The 20,038-nt window shown below is 37.0% G+C and overlaps 1 protein-coding gene across 4 annotated transcripts in view; it reads right to left on the reverse strand.

Annotated features, from left to right (window-relative positions):
* Positions 1–20,038, reverse strand: part of LOC115500147 (spermatid perinuclear RNA binding protein) — a 140,874-nt gene that overhangs the window by 10,281 nt on the left and 110,555 nt on the right. For all 4 annotated transcript variants that reach the window (XM_030294510.1, XM_032595675.1, XM_030294508.1 and 1 more), the window contains exons 11-16: positions 14,028–14,120; positions 13,407–13,606; positions 7,627–7,785; positions 4,356–4,490; positions 4,016–4,156; positions 1,228–1,351 (exon numbers count right to left, since the gene is read on the reverse strand). In XM_030294510.1, the coding sequence (XP_030150370.1) occupies positions 1,228–1,351; positions 4,016–4,156; positions 4,356–4,490; positions 7,627–7,785; positions 13,407–13,606; positions 14,028–14,120 (852 nt within the window). The remainder of the gene's footprint in view (positions 1–1,227; positions 1,352–4,015; positions 4,157–4,355; positions 4,491–7,626; positions 7,786–13,406; positions 13,607–14,027; positions 14,121–20,038) is intronic.

Raw genomic sequence — 20,038 nt, forward strand, 5'->3', positions numbered from 1 at the left:
CACACACACACACACACAATGTAAGTGAACCTCTTAAGAATGTTACATAAAATACACTGATGGGGTAAGATTCAATCCTTATGACAATTTCATCCTGACCAACAACTACAAGCAGTTTACTTGTCAAAAGTTCCATACATGCAAATAAATAAACTTAAAAAAAAGTGGGGGTGGGGGCGCCTGGGTGGCTTAGTTGGTTAAGCATCTGAGACTCTCAGTTTCAGCTCAGGTTATGATCCCAGTTTCATGAGTGCAAGCCCCATGTCGGGCTCTGTGTGGACACTGCAGAGCTTGCTCACTCGCTCTCTCTGCCCCTCCCCAGCTCACGCTGTCTCTGTCTCTCTCAAAATAAAAAAACGTAGAGGAAAAAAGCTCCATACGTTCGATATTGCAGACAACTTATCTTTAATGAGATAGCTCTGTATCCACTGCTGAAATGACGTGAGTATTAGAACAGAAGGCAAAAAGAGGGCATCTCTTCCCATCTCCCTCAAGCCAGGTGGTGAAAGGGAAAGAATACAAACTCTGCAACTGCAAACACCTACGTTCAAATCTCTGCTCTGATGTCTGCTACATGTCTCAGCCTGAGCTAGCTGCCTTCTCCCATTAAACTTTAGTTCCCTCATCTAGAAAATGGAAATAATTTCTACTTGAGGAAACACTGTGAAGATTAAAAAGCAATTAAGTGAAATCATTTATGCAAAAGTCTCTGACGTAGAGTAAGCTCTGGATTAAGTAAGTTCCCCCTTTTTTTTTTCCTGTTTGTACTTCTGTAGCCTTTATTGAATCCCAAACACTGAGTTAAAGAAATGCTACTAACAGCAGGCTTCACCGCAGTGAGGGAGTCTCTTACCAGCAGCTTCCCTCTCCTGTCACACCCAACCACCTTCTGGGCCCCCGCTGAATGCACCCTGCTCAACGTCCACACCCCTCAATCCGTGGAGCAGCTGTTAGTTTCCTCACTGTCAAAATACATCCCCTCAACCAGGTACAATATCCTTCCTCTGTCACCTCCCTCCAGGAAGCCTCTAGTCACTCAGCAGATGCCAGGGGAAAACCTATGACATTCCATAGATTCTCTTCTTTTGAATTTCCACGCACACCCGTCTTACACTCCTGCTATGTTTCCAGAGACCGTGTATAATTAACCCCAGAAAATAAAGGAGAGGCTGTTCTTCAAAGTCTGACCCGGAAGAGGAAGCAGGCCTCCTACAGGTTGTACTATACCTGGAGCTATGTAGCCAGGAGCAGCTGTAGCCCCAACAAAAGCTCCCCTCGTTAGAGTTCCTCTTCCTCTGCCCCGAACAGCTTGGACCGCTGCAGACACAGCCGTATTCACAACACCCTTTGCCTGTTAAAAATAACACATTTTCATTACTAAGAAAAATAAGAACATCTCATCGTCTCTGTAATGCACAACCTCTATGAGAAACTTGAGCCTGTAGATGAGTCAATGAGTCATCTATGACCTTGAACCTTAATTTATCGTCTATAAAATAAAAATGACACCTACCTTACAGAGCCGTTCTGGAGAATATGTTGGCTCATAAAAATATGCAAATAATTTCTTCTTTTCACTTGAGGGTTACCCAGAAAGAGTTCACTTTCTATACACAAATTTCAGCAGTCAAATTATATTTAAAGTCATTTTAGGCCTGACTAAAGGAATATGGGCACTTGATACCTAGGTTCGAAATCCACTGAATTCTCCACCTACAGAGGAAAACATACTGCAACAACCAACCACCAAGAATCAACTGTGAACCTGAGTGGAGTTTAAAACACACACACACACAAACAGAACTATGACAGGAAGGCCAAAAATGAGAATTCCAGGAAGGTCACATGATTTCTTTGAGGCTGTTTCTGCTGCTGTATGTGTATGTGTGTATGTACCAATCATTAAATAAATACCACCTCTAAAGTCCCCTCTTGCTCTAAAATGCCATGAGACTCCAGTAAAGTCACATAATCTCTACATCTACCAGAGTCTCCTCACTAACTGTACAGTGAGGATAAGGATACCCACACTTTGTTTTCTTTACTTCAGAGTAGGAAAAGCAACTGAGAAAATAGAAAACTCTGAAGAGTAGGATAAGGACTAACAGAACACAAGTCTGCTAAAACATCCCTTTCTAAAACTGAAATTTTAAGAAAATCAAGAACATCTAGTTTTAAATTAAACATTACACTTATTTTTTTTAACATAAAGACACAACAAAAACTCAAACTAGAAACTACTAGAATTCCCTGCTATAACCCAGGTGCAGGGAAGGAGGTGCAGAGAGAGCCTCAAAGCTCACTGTGCAATGAATAAAGTCAACAAGATCTCAAACAGCTTAAACATCAGAGCATACACACATTTCTCGCACACTGAAAAATCATCATCTTTCATTCCTCCTGGGAGCACCTGTACCACTAGAATAACTGAGGAGAAGACAGTTTCAAGGTCGAATGTATCATGCACAGGGACAGCCATTTTTTCTATTTGGCTGACAAAAAATGTAGCCCACACATCCAAAATAGACTGCTTCTTGGCTGTCAAGCACATTGAACACATGAGTTTTATAGCTTCTAGTATGGAAAATTTCTAAAAACGGGTGAACTTCATGAAGACATCTTTTGTTTTTTTTTGTTTTTTGTGTGTTTTTTTTTAAACACAGTTTAATCCAAGTAGTCAGGAAGTAACAATCTGGTGGCAGCAGAGTGACTCCACACAAATAGAGCTCATGTCTACTAGAACCAAACTTAACTACCTAATAACTATCTGCACTAGCTTTTTAAACGCTAAAATCATCCAATACAAGATGTAACTCATGGTAAAAACATACCAAAACAAACAAGGTAACAATTATCTTTCTACTAATTTAGCAAACATCCTGGAAGGTTTTAGGAAAATAAATTCCACTTATTCTCTCTCCACGTGTGTACCAGTGCAATTTAAACACTTTATTTGTATTTTGTATCTCAGTAAAAGTTAGTTTTCCTTGTTTACAGTTTGAATCCTAGAATTTAGACAATGTTTATTACGATGAGTAAAAGAAGACAAATTTCTACAATGTCTATCATACGCAACAGAATGCCCACGGTCTTTGGAATTCCCGGAGAACCCGATTTAAAGACATCTTACCATTAGTTAGCTCCGCTACTAAATGCAGCGTCTTCATTTCTTTGGGCCTTGTTTCCTCATCTACAAACCGGGATCAATTCTACCCTCCTTGAGAAGACTCGGCATATGTAAAAGAAACTAAACCAACTAAAACAGAATCTTAAATAATCTAAGCTACCTCCTATTAGTCTAAACATTTTCAAGTGACTTGTTTCTACCATATTACTGAACCAGCACTTTCCACCAGGGAGAACTTTCTACCAGGGAGAGAACATGTCTCATATTCACTAGTGTATCTCTTTTGCCCTCACAATCATGTACATAGCATATGTCTAGAAAATATTTTTGATGCATAAATAACAGAAGAACCTGTTATCCAAAAGCATGTAATTAGGAGGCCATCTTATCTAAAGACGTTGCTATAATCCTGGGTCTTCAGCAGCACTGACATTCCCATTGTCAGGAATGAACAGAAGCAATACAGGGTCAAGTTTTACTGTGTCGCCCCCAAAGGAAAACACAAAATAAATAATGCAAAAGGACAAAACTGGAAAGGAAATGGAAGTGCGTCTGCAGACTCTGATGAAAGTAAGCCCCTGTATTCTCGGCGGCTCCCCTAAACAAATACAACATCTCTTTAAAGTCCAGATCCCTCAATGCTCTACTTCATCAAGAGTGACCGAAAGCCCCCAAGTAATACTGATAGCCTCTTTTTAATATATAATTTGCCTACAAAGACCACAGAACACGGATTATTATAGTATTCACGATCTAACTCAAGGAAAAGGTTGTCAAATGCAAGAAAAAGAAACAACTTCAGAAAAAGTGGCACAAAGACAGAAAAGGAAACTTAATTCTGGTAATATTTTTCAAAAGTATTGCAAAGGTTTAATGCTTAACTCATACCTGAGGGATAATCTTCTTTTTCTTATTATTTGCTGCATTGGGTCCAGAAAACAGCTTCTCCAGGGCAGCTAAAGCTGCACTTGCCTTTGCCACTTTCTTATTTGGACCTGCACCTCTGAATTTCTGTCCATCTACTTCTACCTAAAATCAAGAACAACACTCTGCAATTATCCCATATAATTCCTCTATATAGTTTTCATTCAAATGTATCACAACACGGGAAAAACCAAAAGTCACATAGTGCCAAAAGAATTAACTCAGTCTAAAACTTTTTTACATATGAGCTCAGGATATCCTATGTCTTTGAGGAGAAAAGGTTGGCTTGAATCTAGGTACACACCTCCATTACAAAGCGTTTGTCATGGCTTCCACCAGTCTCCGAGATGAGTTCATACTTAAGACCTCTTCTTTTTTCATTGAGCTCCATTACAGGATTTTTGCCACTTGCTGTGAGGATAGGGCCCTGAGTTCTTACCTAAAAGGAGGTTCAATCAAGTAAGATTTTAGAGTATTAAATTTCTCATTAATACAATCACACTAGGTTTCTGCTGAAAAGACGCTCAAAAATTATACTGTAAAGCATTTAGGAGCTAGAATGTGTGATCACCTCAATATACAAATGACAAAATATCTTTAAAGGTATGGAAACTCTACAGCAGTAAGCACGGCAATCAGTCATCAAGCCAATCTGCCTCTAGAGTAGGGCTGTCTCAACAGATCAGTATTCAAGAGCAACATGGCCTTGCCATTACGTGGCACTCTAGGGTCTGCTCTGTGGTGTCCATGATCTAAGAATAATACTTTAAATGACTAACAAAGCGGACAGAACAGTTGAGATTCACATGACATCTGAGTGTTCACTGTTTTTCATCTTTAGGGTTAGGAAGAAATAATTTTCAATTTGGGAGATGGGAACAAAATGTTCCTACACATCTCCTAGTTCTCTCTAAAGAGATTTAAGGGCACCTAAGGTAAAAACAGTAGGCTACAATCTATGGATTCTGAAATTTAAAAAAAGAATAAAAGCAGTCATTCTCTGCCCAAAGGAGCTAGAGTATAGCGGGACAGACATAATCACTTTAAAACAGTGTATATTATAGAACAGATGTGTGCTATGGAAACACAGCAGAAGGAATCACCTTCTATGGCAATCAGGATAGTTTTCCTGGAAGTGACATGAGAATTTGACCTTAAAGAGGTAAGTACCGGACCATGATAAGGTAGAAACAAAGGAGAAGGGCATTCTAGACAGAAGAAACAGCCACGGAAAGGCCCAAGAGAAGCAAAGAACACCTGTTTGGGAAACAGCAAGAAGCACAGTGTGGCTGTATAAGGGAGTGAGGACAGGAAGGCAGGACCCGATCAGAAACGCCCTCGAAGGAGCCAATTCATACAGGACTTTGCATGCCATGCAAATGAGCTTTGACTTTATCATGAACTATGGGGAGTCACGGAGAGATTTAATCTAGAAAAGTCAGGACTAGATTTGTGTTGTAGAAAAAAATCACGCCAGGAGTGGCAGAAAGAATTCATTCGAGGAAGGATTAAGACTGCAATAAGGAGAAGAAGTACTTCATGTAAGAGTGTGAAGGCTCAAATGAAGAGACAGGACAGCACCAAAAATAAAACAAATGACAAAATACTGCAACTATAATCTTGAGAAAGGAAAGACCCAAAGATTGAGCACTTTTTGAGGTTAGAGATCATGCCTCTAATTCTACCATAGTAATTGCTCAAGAAATGCTGAAGAGATGAATGCCCAAAACAATTATTATGTTACAAATTCAAAGAACAGCAAGATTCTTTTAACACACTACTCTGTGCTGATTTTGGTAAGTGGTTAATGCTGTAGAAAAAGTCAAACACTGGACAACTTTTCAAAGCCTAGTTTAATAAACATGCCTGGGTCGAATGCAATAAAAAAAAAATCACTTTTTGAAGAGTTTTTTGTAATCTATCTTTTTAAAATTTCAAAGCAAATGTCCAGTCTCCATCTTTAAAAGGTAATGAGTAATTTTTGAAACTAGGTCTATGGGAATTACTCTCTGCTTTCCAAATCTGAGATCACTTTTATAAAAAATGAGTCAAGACATACAAATATTTGCATTTTAATATTTTAATTTTAAATGAAGAACTTAAATGAAGAATAAGGGCTTTCTTTCCCCCCACGCCCATGCCATGACTACATTATATAGAAACAAAGCATGGATGTGTTCACTACCAAAACTGCCACACATGGATGTGGCTATCAGTGCAGCCCACACTGTTCGCCCTCTCCTTCATTCCCCTCAACTTAATAGTCTGAGTCTCATAATTAATGAGTACTTTCTTTTCTAAGTCTTTATAACACTGCCAGTAAAACATCTTGCCCTGCCTGTGACCATCACCTGTGAATGAATGGGCCTCTCAAAAGCCAGGCGCCACAGTGTCTCCACAATATCCCACGACAAGTCGGGCCTCAGCCTCTCTCTGCTCCCTCACCCCCCACCAGCCCACCTGGTGCCTCTCAAACACCTACTTTCACAACCCCAGGCCATTATAACCTCCTGTTCCTTTGGCCCCAATGCCTTCTTTCTACCTCTTCTCCACATAGCAAAATCTTCCTCATCACCTAAAACCTCGCTCACATTTTACTCCCTTTGATTTTATAGTTGTGTAAGTTTCCTAATCACTTCCCCTTTTGAGATTTCACATTATTATATTCATTTTGCCATTACGGTACTTATCATATTACATTATAATTAGTTATGAACATGCCTTTGATGCTTCTAGCCTGAGAACATCTTGAGGCTCTGGACATAATTTCTGCAGCATCGGGCAGTAAACAGGTACTACAAGGGGTTTATAGAGTAAAAAACTACATAGTCCACTAAGTCTCAGATAAATACTCATGCCCACAAATGAAAACATTTTTTTAACTTAATGTAACCTCTTGCTGTTACTTTGAAGCCAATTTTGCTCATGCAGAATGCAATAAACAAGGGCCCCATGAATTCCCCAAAATGCTGGGTATACCCAGTACTTGGATTTTTGTCCCATTCTATTATCTGTGGCAATACGCTCATAGGTCAGGACATACTCAGAGTCTGAGGAACATACTAGATCAGGCTATGCCTCCCTCAGGGCTAGACTGACTTGATGATGACCCACGGCCTCCCACCGCTCAGCACAAACTTCAAATAATCCTAAATTTCCTCTGCCAGATCTTCTGGTTTTTCACTTCTTCAGTTATTATTGATAGTGCTGATACATTATAACTGTGAAATACTGGAAGGAAATTCCGTGGCCAGCAAAAAGAAAATGCTAGTTACATGAGGGTACATTTAGGTATTGTGCATTATACAGTTATCGTTACAGATATTTTGAGAGTGAAAAAAAAAAAAAAAAAACCAAGATGTAAAACTGCATGGAAATACAATTGCCATCACAAAAATACTCCCAGAAAAAGGCTGGATGGAAATAAACCAAAATATTAATAATAACAATGGCTGCCTCTGGACTATATACATTTGTATATGCTTTTTTCTTATTCACACTTTTCCACATCTCTCAAATTTTCTATCATCTACATACACTACTTTTTTTCTTAGGAAAAAAATATATAAATATACCTCTAAGGTACTGGAGGTTTCAGTTGTAGAATTTCCAGTATTATTGCTTGAGTTTGAAGACACTGTTTCATTTTTGCCTTCATTGTCTGACTTTTCATCGGAACTCATACATTCAATATCTGCATCAAAGCCCGTTGGGTATCCCATTGCTTGTAATACCTGTACAAATTACATTAAGATTCAGTTTTATTCAAACATCAGAGACCACTGAGAACAGATAAAATACTGAGAACAAGTTTCAAATCCACAACATTTGAATCTATGGAACACCTTTCAGGAAGAGCAAGATGGTCTAAATCTACAAATCCTTGGTTAAACAAAATTTACCTGCTAGAATTTCACCACAGAGAATGGGAAAAACATCCTCAGAGTAATTAGGTTTAAATAAAGGATGACAGAAATGCAAACCTGAGGCTGCTTCTGGTTCATTTAGTTTGGAGGCAAGAGGTAGAGAAACAGCATGGCCAAATTCAACCAAGAGGGTGAGGGGAAAAGTAAAAGAGCATAATGTAAGAAGTACAATGGATAGAAAAGAAAAGACCTGGCAGTCTAATCCTGTATTTCTCCTCTGGTCCTCAATTTTCCAATCTGCAAAACAGGAAGACTGATTAGCTGACCTCTAAATTCTATGACTCAATCCATTAGGAGGAATTAGCACAGAAAGGGAATCAAGAAGTCTTCAGGTTGGAACCAATTTACCTGTTAATTTTTTCTGAACCTTTCTACTATTGTCCTCTTTGCTTTCAACTTAAACCATAATCAACACTTGAAAGGATTCAGATTCAAAGACTTATTCTCTATACTAAGTGAACCAGGAACAGTTTTAGGTTTGTATTTCCACCCCTGTCTCTCAAGGCCTAGTTACTTTATGACTTCTCCCAATATCCATTCTTCTATTACCATTCAATGCCCAGCATTTCATATCTTTTTTAAAGATAAAGTTTTCTGAACAGTGTGTGTGTGTGTGTGTGAGCACGCGTGTATGTGTGAGCATACACACATTCAAGCATGGCTTTTAACATCTCCTTCCAGGTTATACTGCTTTTTAGATGTTTACAAGACAATATGTTCACTAGCATCTTTATAACCCTCTTTCAAGCAGTTGATGTTGCACTGTCAATTACTAATTTAAAGGTTTATATCAAAATATATGGAGATAGGTTCCTAAGGATTTCTGTATCTATTTCAGCTTTTGACTATTGTTTTAAGTTGCCGGAGCAACTTAATGTTGTATTTCTTTATGATCCCTATCCATACCTATACCTAAGAGGTGTGTCAAAAAATGGTTATTATAGCCTGACAAGTGAGAGGCCAGGCAGCCCCAACTTTATAAACAATAGCATCTTCTATAACAGATTCTGCCAACATAAAATAGTACAACTATAAAAAATGGACATAAGTAGAACTCTGTACCATGAAAACTTGAAACTGATTCACCCAATTCATATGAAGAACTTGGCATTGTGTTGAACATTTCAAATCATAAATACTTTGTAATCACAGGGAGAAAGCCAAGAACCCCTTTTCAATATCTTATGTTCTAGAAGTTCTCAGGTAGTACTACACATCAAGAATGTTAACATCTTATTCTTGTCACTATTTTATAAAGAAACCGTCTTCTCTATTATCTAAGTCCTGTAATACCCTCTCCTGAAATAGCTCATCCTAAGAGAATAGTTATCAGTCTGGAATGAACACTAGCTAATACAAGCTACAAGTCGAAAGTCAAGACTCACAAATAAATCTGATTGGTCTATTCCAATAAAAACTAAAGACATGCAGCCTTTCTTAACATAGATAATTAAAATAGTCTAATGTGAATTATTTAACACCATTTCTCTCTGTGCTTTTCTCACATACCATATTCATTTATTTCCTTGTTATTGTAGCAACATATTTCACTATACTATAAATAGTTTATACAACTGATGGATAAGCTCAAGGGATACAGTGTACTTGTAATATAGCCCAACTAACAAAAAAATGTCAAATTAGATCATTTTTCTATGAACACATGAGGGTATTAACTAGTATATGCTACAAGAGTTTTAAAAGGAAAAAAGTAATGAGCTCTCAGACATCTAAAACAAAAATTTGCTTAGAATCAACATTAAAGTCAGAAAAACTAGTACACCAAAAAAAAGTTAAGTTTCAAGTGTCTAGCAAACAAATCAAACCTAATAAACACATCAACTGGGCTGAAAAATCACAAGACAATTCCCGGACATAAGGTGACTGGGAAATCCAGTGTAACCATGCCTTTTTTCCCCTGGAAGGGGAGCTGAGGCTGAGACAGATGATCCCCTCAAAGACTATACAAAAGTAAAATGGAAACATACTCTACCCTACGGCTCTCCACTCAAAAGAAAGTCCTATCCGTGACTTCAGATAGTGAAGAAATGATGGCTCCAAGAACCTCTCCAAAGAGCCTTCACTCCTCTAGCAGACCTTTTCCCCACAATGACTAAGATTCTTTTCATGGAATATAGCTGATTATGTCTCTCAAGGTGTTCTTTGTGAGGAACTAGCAGAAAAAGGGCCAGAAGAGTAAAGAAAATACTGGCAACTGATTTCCATCACTTCAGGGTGCCTGCGGCTGAGCAGCCAGGCTCCTGTGGCAAGATGGGTTTTTTTTTTCTTATTTTGTTTTGATTTCATTCTCTGATATGATTTGTCTTAACAGGTACAGATCCCTACACCAAGCTACTGAGTAAGGAATGTAAGAATTTTTATCTACTGGGACCTACTTTCATAAACACATGTTAGATATAAAACATAAAACACTCTGAAACTCTTGCTTTTTAAATTTTTTTCTTACTGTTTATGTTTGAGAGAGAGCACAAGTGGGGGAGGGGCAGAGAGAGAGGGAGACACAAAGTCCAAAGCAGGCTCTAGGCTCTGAGCTGTCAGCACAGAGCCTGACACAGGGCTCAAACCCACAGATTGCAAGATCATGACCTGAGCTGAAGTCGGACACTTAACCGCCTGAGACACCCAGGCGCCCCAAACACTCTCAAACTCTTATAAACAGAATCTGAGGGGTGCCTGGGTGGCTCAGATGGTTAAGCATCTGACTTCAGCTCAGGTCATGATCTTGTGGTGTGGATTCAAGCCCCACATTGGGCTCTGTGCTGACAGCGTGGAGCCCACTTTGGATGCTCTGCCCCCCTCCCCACTGCTCAGGCACATGCACTCTCAAAACTAAACATTTAAAAAAATTTTTTTTAAATAATAAACAAAACCTGAAACTTACCATATATAGATGGCAATTTGGCAATATATACCTGACATATAATAGGAAGCCCAATACATATTTACTGAATGGATCATTCAAATGTGCCCTCTTCTTGATGCAGAAATTCCATTTCTAGAACACATGTTTACTTGTTTCTTTCTTTTTTTTTTTTTTTAAATGCAAGCTTTACACCCAACATAGGACTTAAACTCACAACCCTAAGATCAAGAGTCGCGTGCTCTACAAAAAGAGCCAGCTGGGCACCCTAGAATATATATCTTAAGGGATAATTAGACTAATTCAAAAAGATATAAAGCAATCAACTAGAAGCATCTAAATCTAAAAGGATTATACATTACAGTACACTGATAATAAAAAAATACTAGACCATCACTAAAAAGGAGAGTAATCTTTGTGATAACTATAAAAACTCGTATTTTTTGGATGAACAAAAAAGTACTTATTTTAAATATGTATTTTATATACACATTATGTAGGTCCTACCATTCCTTATCTAAAACCCTTGGGACCAGATTATTTTGAGAATTCATAGTTTTTTGGAGTTTAGAAAGCTAATACAAAATATTTACTATATATTTTCCAAATCCCCAGTAAGTTCAGATGCTACCCCACGTTTGTGCAAAGAAACATAAAATATTCACATTAAATGAAATAATAAAGACTAAAGTACTCCTGCATCAATTCAGGTCAGGTTTTCCCATCAAATGAGTTTGTATCAAACGTAGAGAAATATTTTTCATTTTCAGTGCTTCCTGGATTTTAGAATTGCAGTTTAAAAAAAAGGCTTGGAAAAATACATACCAAAATGTTAAAAGTAATTATGAGAACAAACAGCTCTAAATCCTGTCATATTACAAAATCAGCCACTGCTCTTACTCCCCCATATTTTACTGAATTGCAACTTGCTATGAGGCCACTAGCTTACATTAAAGGTGATTATAACAACCCACAAACTATCACTGCATCATAGATAACTTTAAAGGATATCACTGCTATCCTTTTAATGAAAACCTACTCAAGGAGAATGCCCACTTGATCTCTATACTAAATCAACTGTAACCCTCATACTCAACTGTCTGTTCTTATGTCATAGACAGTGACATTTCACAAGCTTTTGAGTCAGATGTTAGAGATCTTAGATCTAAATTTGTGACTCATTCTCAGCATACATTATAGCTAAGTTATTAAACTGTATTTTTAGCTTTCTTCCTGGATTTTTTCCCTCATTTCTCATTAATTCTTTTTCTGCCTCATTTTAAACTCTTACTATTTTATCATACTTAAAGTACCCTTTTGTAAACAAGACATAACATAATAATCTATTGTTTTATATTTTTACAGCTTATTATTTTTCTGCATTGTGCTTATTACTACCTGACATATAATTTATTCATTGGTATATTTGTTGTCTGTCTCCAATTCTTTCCACACTAGAATGCAGGCTCCAGGAGGCCAAGGGCTTTGTTTTATTCACTGATACATCCTTGGTATCTGGAATAATGTTCACATCTACATTAATAATACTTGCAAAGTGGAATGATCATGAAAACAGACCAATTCTATCTTATGCCATACTATTACATAACAGAACTTTTCTTAAGTGAAAACCAATCTTTGGTCTACATGATCTTTGACATTTTCACATTAATCTACGAGACAGCAAACGCACTCATGGAAAAATTCCAGTATTTAGGAACTTTCTACAAACCTACATGCATGATTGCTTGGTTCAATCCTGAACCTATTCCCTATGGAAATACTCTGGAATACAGAAAAGGCACCATATGCGCAAATATAATAATTAAATTTATTTATGACAGGAAAAATCTGCAAACAAGAAAAAATATTCAATACTAGGAAGATGTTTAAACAAATAATAGTGCATCCAAATGTTATATCATAAAGCCATTAAAAATTATTTGTGAGGATTTTAATAACATGAGAAAACATGACAATACAGTAAATGAAAAAAAAAAATCAGTGGATAAAATTACATACGCACTGTAAGCTCAAGTTAAAACAAAAAAAACAAGGGTGCCTGGGTGGCTTGGTCGGTCAAGCATCCCGACTTCAGCTCAGGTCATGATCTCACGGTTCGTGGGTTCAAGCCCTGCATCAGGCTCTGTGCTGACAGCTCAGAGCCTAGAGCCTGTTTCAGATTCTATATCTCCCTCTCTCTCTGACCCTCCCCTGCTTGCACTCTGTGTCTTTCTCTATCAAAAAAAATTAAAAAAAAAAAAAAGCAAACAAAAAGATTGGAAGTAAATAAAACCAACATACTACATATAAATATTAGTGATCTGCCCATTTTTTGTCTTTACTTTTTTCTGCATTTTCCAAACTCCATATAATCAACACATATTAATTTTATAACCAAAAAAGAAATGTTTTGTAATCCAGAGGTAACAAAAGTCTCTATGTCATTGTCATTAAAATCTTTAAAAATACTGTTATTTTAGGAAAATAAGCACCTTATTTATGACATATAATAAAAAAGCCCTGCTAAATAAAAGCAATACTGTACCTTCACTGCTACATGAAGTTTTGCTGTTTTCTTGGATGGCCCTGAGGCTTCATACGTTGTACCATCCACATCTACAGACATTGTGAAGACTGGGGCATGGACAGGGCCAGACTGAGATAAGAGCTTATATTGAAGCCCAGGCCTGATCTGATTTAGCCTCATTAGTGCATTCATAAGGTCTATTGCTTTACTATCCAGAACTGTTAAAAAAAAAAAAAAAAAAAAGAGAGATCAAAAATTAAACCATTTTGCTTTAACCTATGCATGTGTAGGTTCCCAGTGATCACTATAAATTCACCAGGTTTTAAAAAGCAAGAATTTGAAGACACATATACAAATTAATTTCACTTCATAAGTAATTCTAAAGCCACTTAAATTATGCTAATATCATTATACAAGTGATATGAATTACTACATCTATACATCAATTTTAGTTTGTCAATACTAATATATCTTAAGCAATGAAACTTGAAAACAAAAGAAAGTTCTTCAATCATCAATTTTTGTTAAGATATGCTCTTAAAATTCAAATTCAAATCAATCAAATTCTTCACTTTGAAATTTTTTTTTCTTGTCTGAGACTACAAATCTTTTCTAGTTCACATCTGTAAGAATACACACTTTTCCTTAAGTTTCGTTTCATCTTCTTATTGGGATCTTTATCATCCCCTAATCCATCTTCAAATGGCCTCTTCAGAGCTGAAGACCCAGCACCTAAAAAAATTATAACAAATTCATTATCAGTCAAAACAATGAGGTCAGGAAGGAAAACCTTAGGAATCACAAGGACCACAGTACTTTCACTGATCAATTAAATTGCCATAGATATAAGCTTATAATAGCAAAAAATTGCTAATGAATCTTTAGGAAACAATTTAATACTATCCTTTTATATATTTATTTTCTCATTTACTCATATGAATTGGCATTCATTCATACAATATTTTTGCATTTTTCACACCTGTATATGCAGGAAGAGAAAAAAGTCTACAAAGATATATATCAAAATGTTAAAGGTAGTTATCTCTGGTGGTAGGGTTTATTTTTATTTGTGTCTTTTCAAATATATCTGTAATTTAACATGTATTACTTATAGAAAATTTTTAAGCCCACATATTAAAATCTTATGCTTTGGAAAATCTAATCATTTCTCACACTAAAACAGCTTTCCGCCTATTCAAATCCTACTCAAAATTTTATTATCAAAACACTATGGCACTGGCACAAAAACAGACACACAGATCGATGGAACAGAATAGAAAACCCAGAAATAAACACACAACTATATAGTCAATTTATCTTGAACAAAGCAGGAAAGAATATGCAGTGGAAAAAGGACAGTCTCTTCAACAAATGGACAGTAACATGCAAAAGAAAGAAACTGGAGCACTTTCTTACACCATACACACAAAAACATTCAAAATGGATTAGAGACCTATATGAGACCTCAAACGATAAAAATCCTAGAAGAGAACATAGGCAGTAACTTCCTTGACATTGGCCATAGCAACTTTTTTCTAGATATGTCTCCTGAGGCAAGGGAAACAAAAGCAAAATAAACTAATGGGACTACATCAAAATAAAAAGCTTCTGCACTGCAAAGAAAACAATCAACAAAGTTAAAAGGCAGCCTAAGGAATGGGAGAAGATATTTGTAAATGACATATCCAATAAAGGGTTAGTATCCCAAATATATAAAGAACTGATATAACTCAACACCCAAAAAACAAATAATCCAATTTAAAAATGGACAGGGGCACCTGGTTGATTCAGTGGGTAGAGTGTGTAACTCAATATTGGGGTTGTGAGTTTGAGCCTCACATTGGTGTAGAGATTATTTTTAAAAGGAGGAGAGGGGGGAAGGAAAAGAAAAAAAAGAATAAAATAGGCAGAAGACATTTCTCCAAAGAAGACATACAGATGGCCAACATACAGATAAAAGATGCTCAACATCACTCATCATCAGGGAAATGCAAATCAAAACCATAATGAGATATCACCTCACACCTATCAGAAGGGCTAAAATAAAAAACACAAGACAGGTGGCTCAGTCAGTTGAGTGTACAAGTCTTGAGTTCAGCTCAGGTCATGATCCCAGGGTTGTAAGATCAAGCCTCGCTTTGGGCTCTGCACTGAGCATGTAGCCTGCTTGAGATTCTCTCTCTCCCTCTGTCCCTCTCCCTGGCTCACTCTCTCTAAATTAATTAAACACACACACACACACACACACACACACACACACACACACACACGAAACAAGTGTTGATGAGGATGTGGAGAAAAAGGAAACATTTGCACTGTTGGTGAGAAGGCAAACTAATGTAACCACTGTGGAAAAATATGGAGGTTCCTCCAAAAGTTAAAAATATAGACCTACCCTATGATCCAGCAATTGCACTACTAGGTATTTACCCAAAGAATACAGAAACACTAATTCAAAGGGATACACACACCCTGATGTTTATAGCAGTATTATTTACAACAGACAAAATATGGAAGCAGCCCAGAGTCCATCAGTAGATGAATGGATAAAGAAGATGTGGTGTGTGTGTGTATTATATTATATATATGTAATATTCCATTGTGTGTATATAAGTATATGTTATATATATATTCAACCATAAAAAAGAATGAAATCTTGCCATTTACAATGACATGGATGGAGCTAGAGACTATTATGCAAAGTAAGTCAATCAGAGAAAGATAAATACCAAATGATTTCATTCATATGTGGATTTTTTTTCTTTTAAGTTTATTTATTTTGAGAGAGTAAGAGAGCACAAACAGAGGAGGGGCAGAGAGAGAGAGGAAGAGAGAGAATTCCAAGCAGGCTCCATGCTGTCAGCACAGAGCCCAACACAGAGCTCGACCTCATGAACCATGAGATCATGACCTGAGTCAAAATCAACAGTCGGATGCTTAACTGACTGAGGCATGCAGGTGTCCCTCAAATGTGGAATTTAGTGAACAAAACAAATAAGCAAAGCGGGGAGAGAGAGAGAGAGAGAGAGAGAGAGAGAGAGAGAGAGAGAGCAAGAAACAGACTCTTAAAGAGAACAAACTGATGGTTACCAGAAAGGAGGGGGAATGGGGCGAGGGGTTGAGTTAAATATATAATGGGTATTAGGGAGTGCCCTTGTTGTGACAAGCACCAGGTGATGTGCAGAACTGTTAAGCACTATACTGTATACCTAAAAAATGGTTTATCAACTAATTGGAATTAAAATTAAAACTAAAAAAAAAAGAATTTTACAGTTCATCTTTTCCATTAAGTTTTCAACAACTTTCCTCTCAACTTTCTAAAATAATTTCTATGATATCAGAAACATAAAGTGTCATACGTAGCCTTGTGTCATTGCCTATTTCATACATAGAGATCTTGTATTTCCGCTAAACTATAAATGTTAAAGATATTTGTTCCTTGTCTTTTATCTTATAAACTATGTGCATTAAGACTTATATACAATATCATGCAAAATAATATAAACAATATAAACAAAATCTAACTGAACTTGATATCAATCAATTTCTTGGATAAAGAAGCTAGCTCATAACGCTGTCAGACATAAGGCAGGAACTCGGCTGTCCAAGTTAAAAACAATCAGGAAAAAATCTCATCAATATGTCCAAGTACTTTAAAGAACTCTGTGTCTTCAACTTAAAAGATGGTTGTTGGGTTTTTCCAAAAGCAAAGTTATACTCAAGAGATTCATTCCACAAGATTTCCAGATACTTCTAATGAAACTCTGAGATTAACTACATATTCTCTGATCATCAAGATTTACTGTCCCTTGCGGTAAACATTGACTTCAGCATTTGCTTGAGTCAATACTTACCACTCAGGTCAATAAATCTTGATGTTCTCTTCAACAGAAAATAATATTTGCTTATATCTGCTTAGTATTGTATTTCACTTGCATTACCTAAAACTGAGAGTGTGCCAGTCTCCCAGAATGGAGTCCTTACGAGATCAAAGTTAAAAATGAATGATGTCTATTCAATCACTCTCCCACTCATTAAGTTACATTAAAAGCTGCATCCTGATTGCCTGGAAATCATAAGCTGGTTTAAATGCACAGATCTATCCTCTAAATCCTCCAGCTACATGAATAGAGTCCCATGGATTAAGCTTCATTCTACCATCCCAGCCCCAAGGCTATAAAATCTGGGGTTAATCATAATATTAATGTAAGCAAAAAAAAAGGGGGGGGGGTGCTTTAAAAAAAAGCAAGTCATTTTCAATCTCTGCCATATCTAGAAATGAGAAGTGATCATTTGCGAGGCAACAATTTTGAGAAATACTATGTGAGTGCTTACCATATGCCTGGTATTGTACTTACTTTAGTTGCAAATGGCTTCACTTAATTGTATTAACTTATTTAATCCTCACAAACACTATGAAGTCTGTACTTTTATCTTCATTATAATTTCATTCTTATATTCACTCAGCAACAAATATTATATTAAGCATTTTCTTTTTTTTTTTTTTTTTTTCGACGTTTATTTATTTTTGGGACAGAGAGAGACAGAGCATGAACGGGTGAGGGGCAGAGAGAGAGGGAGACACAGAACCGGAAACAGGCTCCAGGCTCTGAGCCATCAGCCCAGAGCCCGACGCGGGGCTCGAACTCACGGACCGCGAGATCGTGACCTGGCTGAAGTCGGACGCTTAACCGACTGCGCCACCCAGGCGCCCCTATATTAAGCATTTTCTATGTGCAGGACAACTTTAGGTGCTGGACAGGTAATGGAAACAAAACACTGTCTCAAAGAGCTTATACGCATAATGATGGAAACTAATCACGTCTTATGGTCGTCAGCAAAATGAAGAAAAATAAGAGGCTTGAGGGGGTGGAGGTGTTGCTATTTCATATGTGGTGCTCATTAGCAAGGTCAAAAAGGTATCACTGATGGGGTCAAAAAGGTGACCCTCTGATGAAGACCTGAAGAAAATACGAGTGAGCTATTCAGCAATATGGGGAAGAGTCCCAGGGAAAGAAAACAGCAAGAATAAAGGTCTTAAGATAGGGATACGCTAAGAAACAGCATAAAGGCCTAAGTGGGTAGAGTAGCCTAGAAGGGGATGATTGTAGAAGATGAGGAAGGGCCACAGTTGACAACCCTAGCTGCCACTAATTCACCAAAGGAACTTATACAACAAAGATGTTCCACTACCCAGTATGAGAAAGTAAATTCAAAAAGCTTTTCTGACAAGAGCAATTAGAAAAGCTGGACAAAAGTGTAGAAAAAAAGATCTACTCCTGGGCACTAACGAACTGTGGAGTCAAGATCTGGGAGATAATGGAAACCCTGCACCTAAAGCCACATTTCCCCTAGGGGCATCTACCAAATCTATAAGAAGCCACTAAGAACTGGACAGAGTAACTTTTAACAGGCCCTCAGATCTCAGGGGTCTAAAACTGAAGCTCACCCAGCAAAGACCTATTGAACCCCCCCACACTGGGGTCTGGGCCTCTACTATGTCATACGCTGGAAGTAAATAAAGTAGAAACAGTCTGGATCTCACATGGACTAAAAAGTCCAGCTTCAAATCATCTCAATCCTTGATTGCATTAAAATGATCCAGGACTGCCAATTCCACTAGCCAGCTCTCAGAAACAAATGTAAATCCTCCAAGATACCATTACTCTAGGTTTTAAATTCTCTACAACTGTTCATTTTACAGTCTCCAGCACTCATAATAACTAGGTACATGGGAAGACAAGATGTTGTGATTAAAAATCAAGAGAAGGAGCAGACAACGTGAACAGACCCAAAAGGGACGCAGATGATTGAGCTTTCAAAAACACACTGTATTAAAAAGAATGATCAGAATGCTTTAAAAAAATTAAAAAAAAAGACAACAAGAAGAATTTCTGGCAGAAAATCTGCATATAAAAGAGCCAAAATTCTATAAATGAAAAATACAGTATAAATTAAAAGCTGGCAGACCTATAGGCAGAAATAGACCATCCACTAGAGAGAGGAAGAAAACAAAAAACTACAGTCCAGGTATAAAAGATGTGAACAACACAATAAACAAATGTGACCTGACATGTAAAGAACATTCTGACCACCAACTGTAGAATGTACATACTTTTTCAGAGTATGAATCACTTACAAAAAACCATGTACAGGGCCATAAAATAAGATTCAAGAAATATCCAAGGACAGAAACCATACAAAGCATGTTCTCAGATCACTCAATAGGCAATAAAGAGGTAACTCGAAAATCCTCATTTTTCTAGAAATGAAGCAATGCTATCTAAATGGCTCCTGTGTCAAAAAGCTGATAATAAGGAAAAATAAAAAATAGTTTGAGTGAGAATGAAAATACTCATGTCAAAAGAGTGGAATGCATATAAATCTGGGTTTAAAACAAAAAATTTACAGCCTTAATAGCATGCATGATAAAATAAGAGGCCAAAAGAGAGCAATAATGTATTCAGTGATCTAAAAAGTTAAACAAACAAACAAACCAAAAAACAGCAGCAAATTAAACCCAAAGAAGGTGGTGAGGAAAAACAAAGGATAAGAATACAGATCAATGAACTGGAATATAAGCATATACCAGATGATGATCAACAAAGCCAAAGTTGATTTTTTGGAAAAGACTCATAAAACTGATAAAC

Source organism: Lynx canadensis, chromosome D4, assembly GCF_007474595.2.
Source record: "Lynx canadensis isolate LIC74 chromosome D4, mLynCan4.pri.v2, whole genome shotgun sequence".
Lineage (NCBI taxonomy): Eukaryota > Metazoa > Chordata > Mammalia > Carnivora > Felidae > Lynx > Lynx canadensis.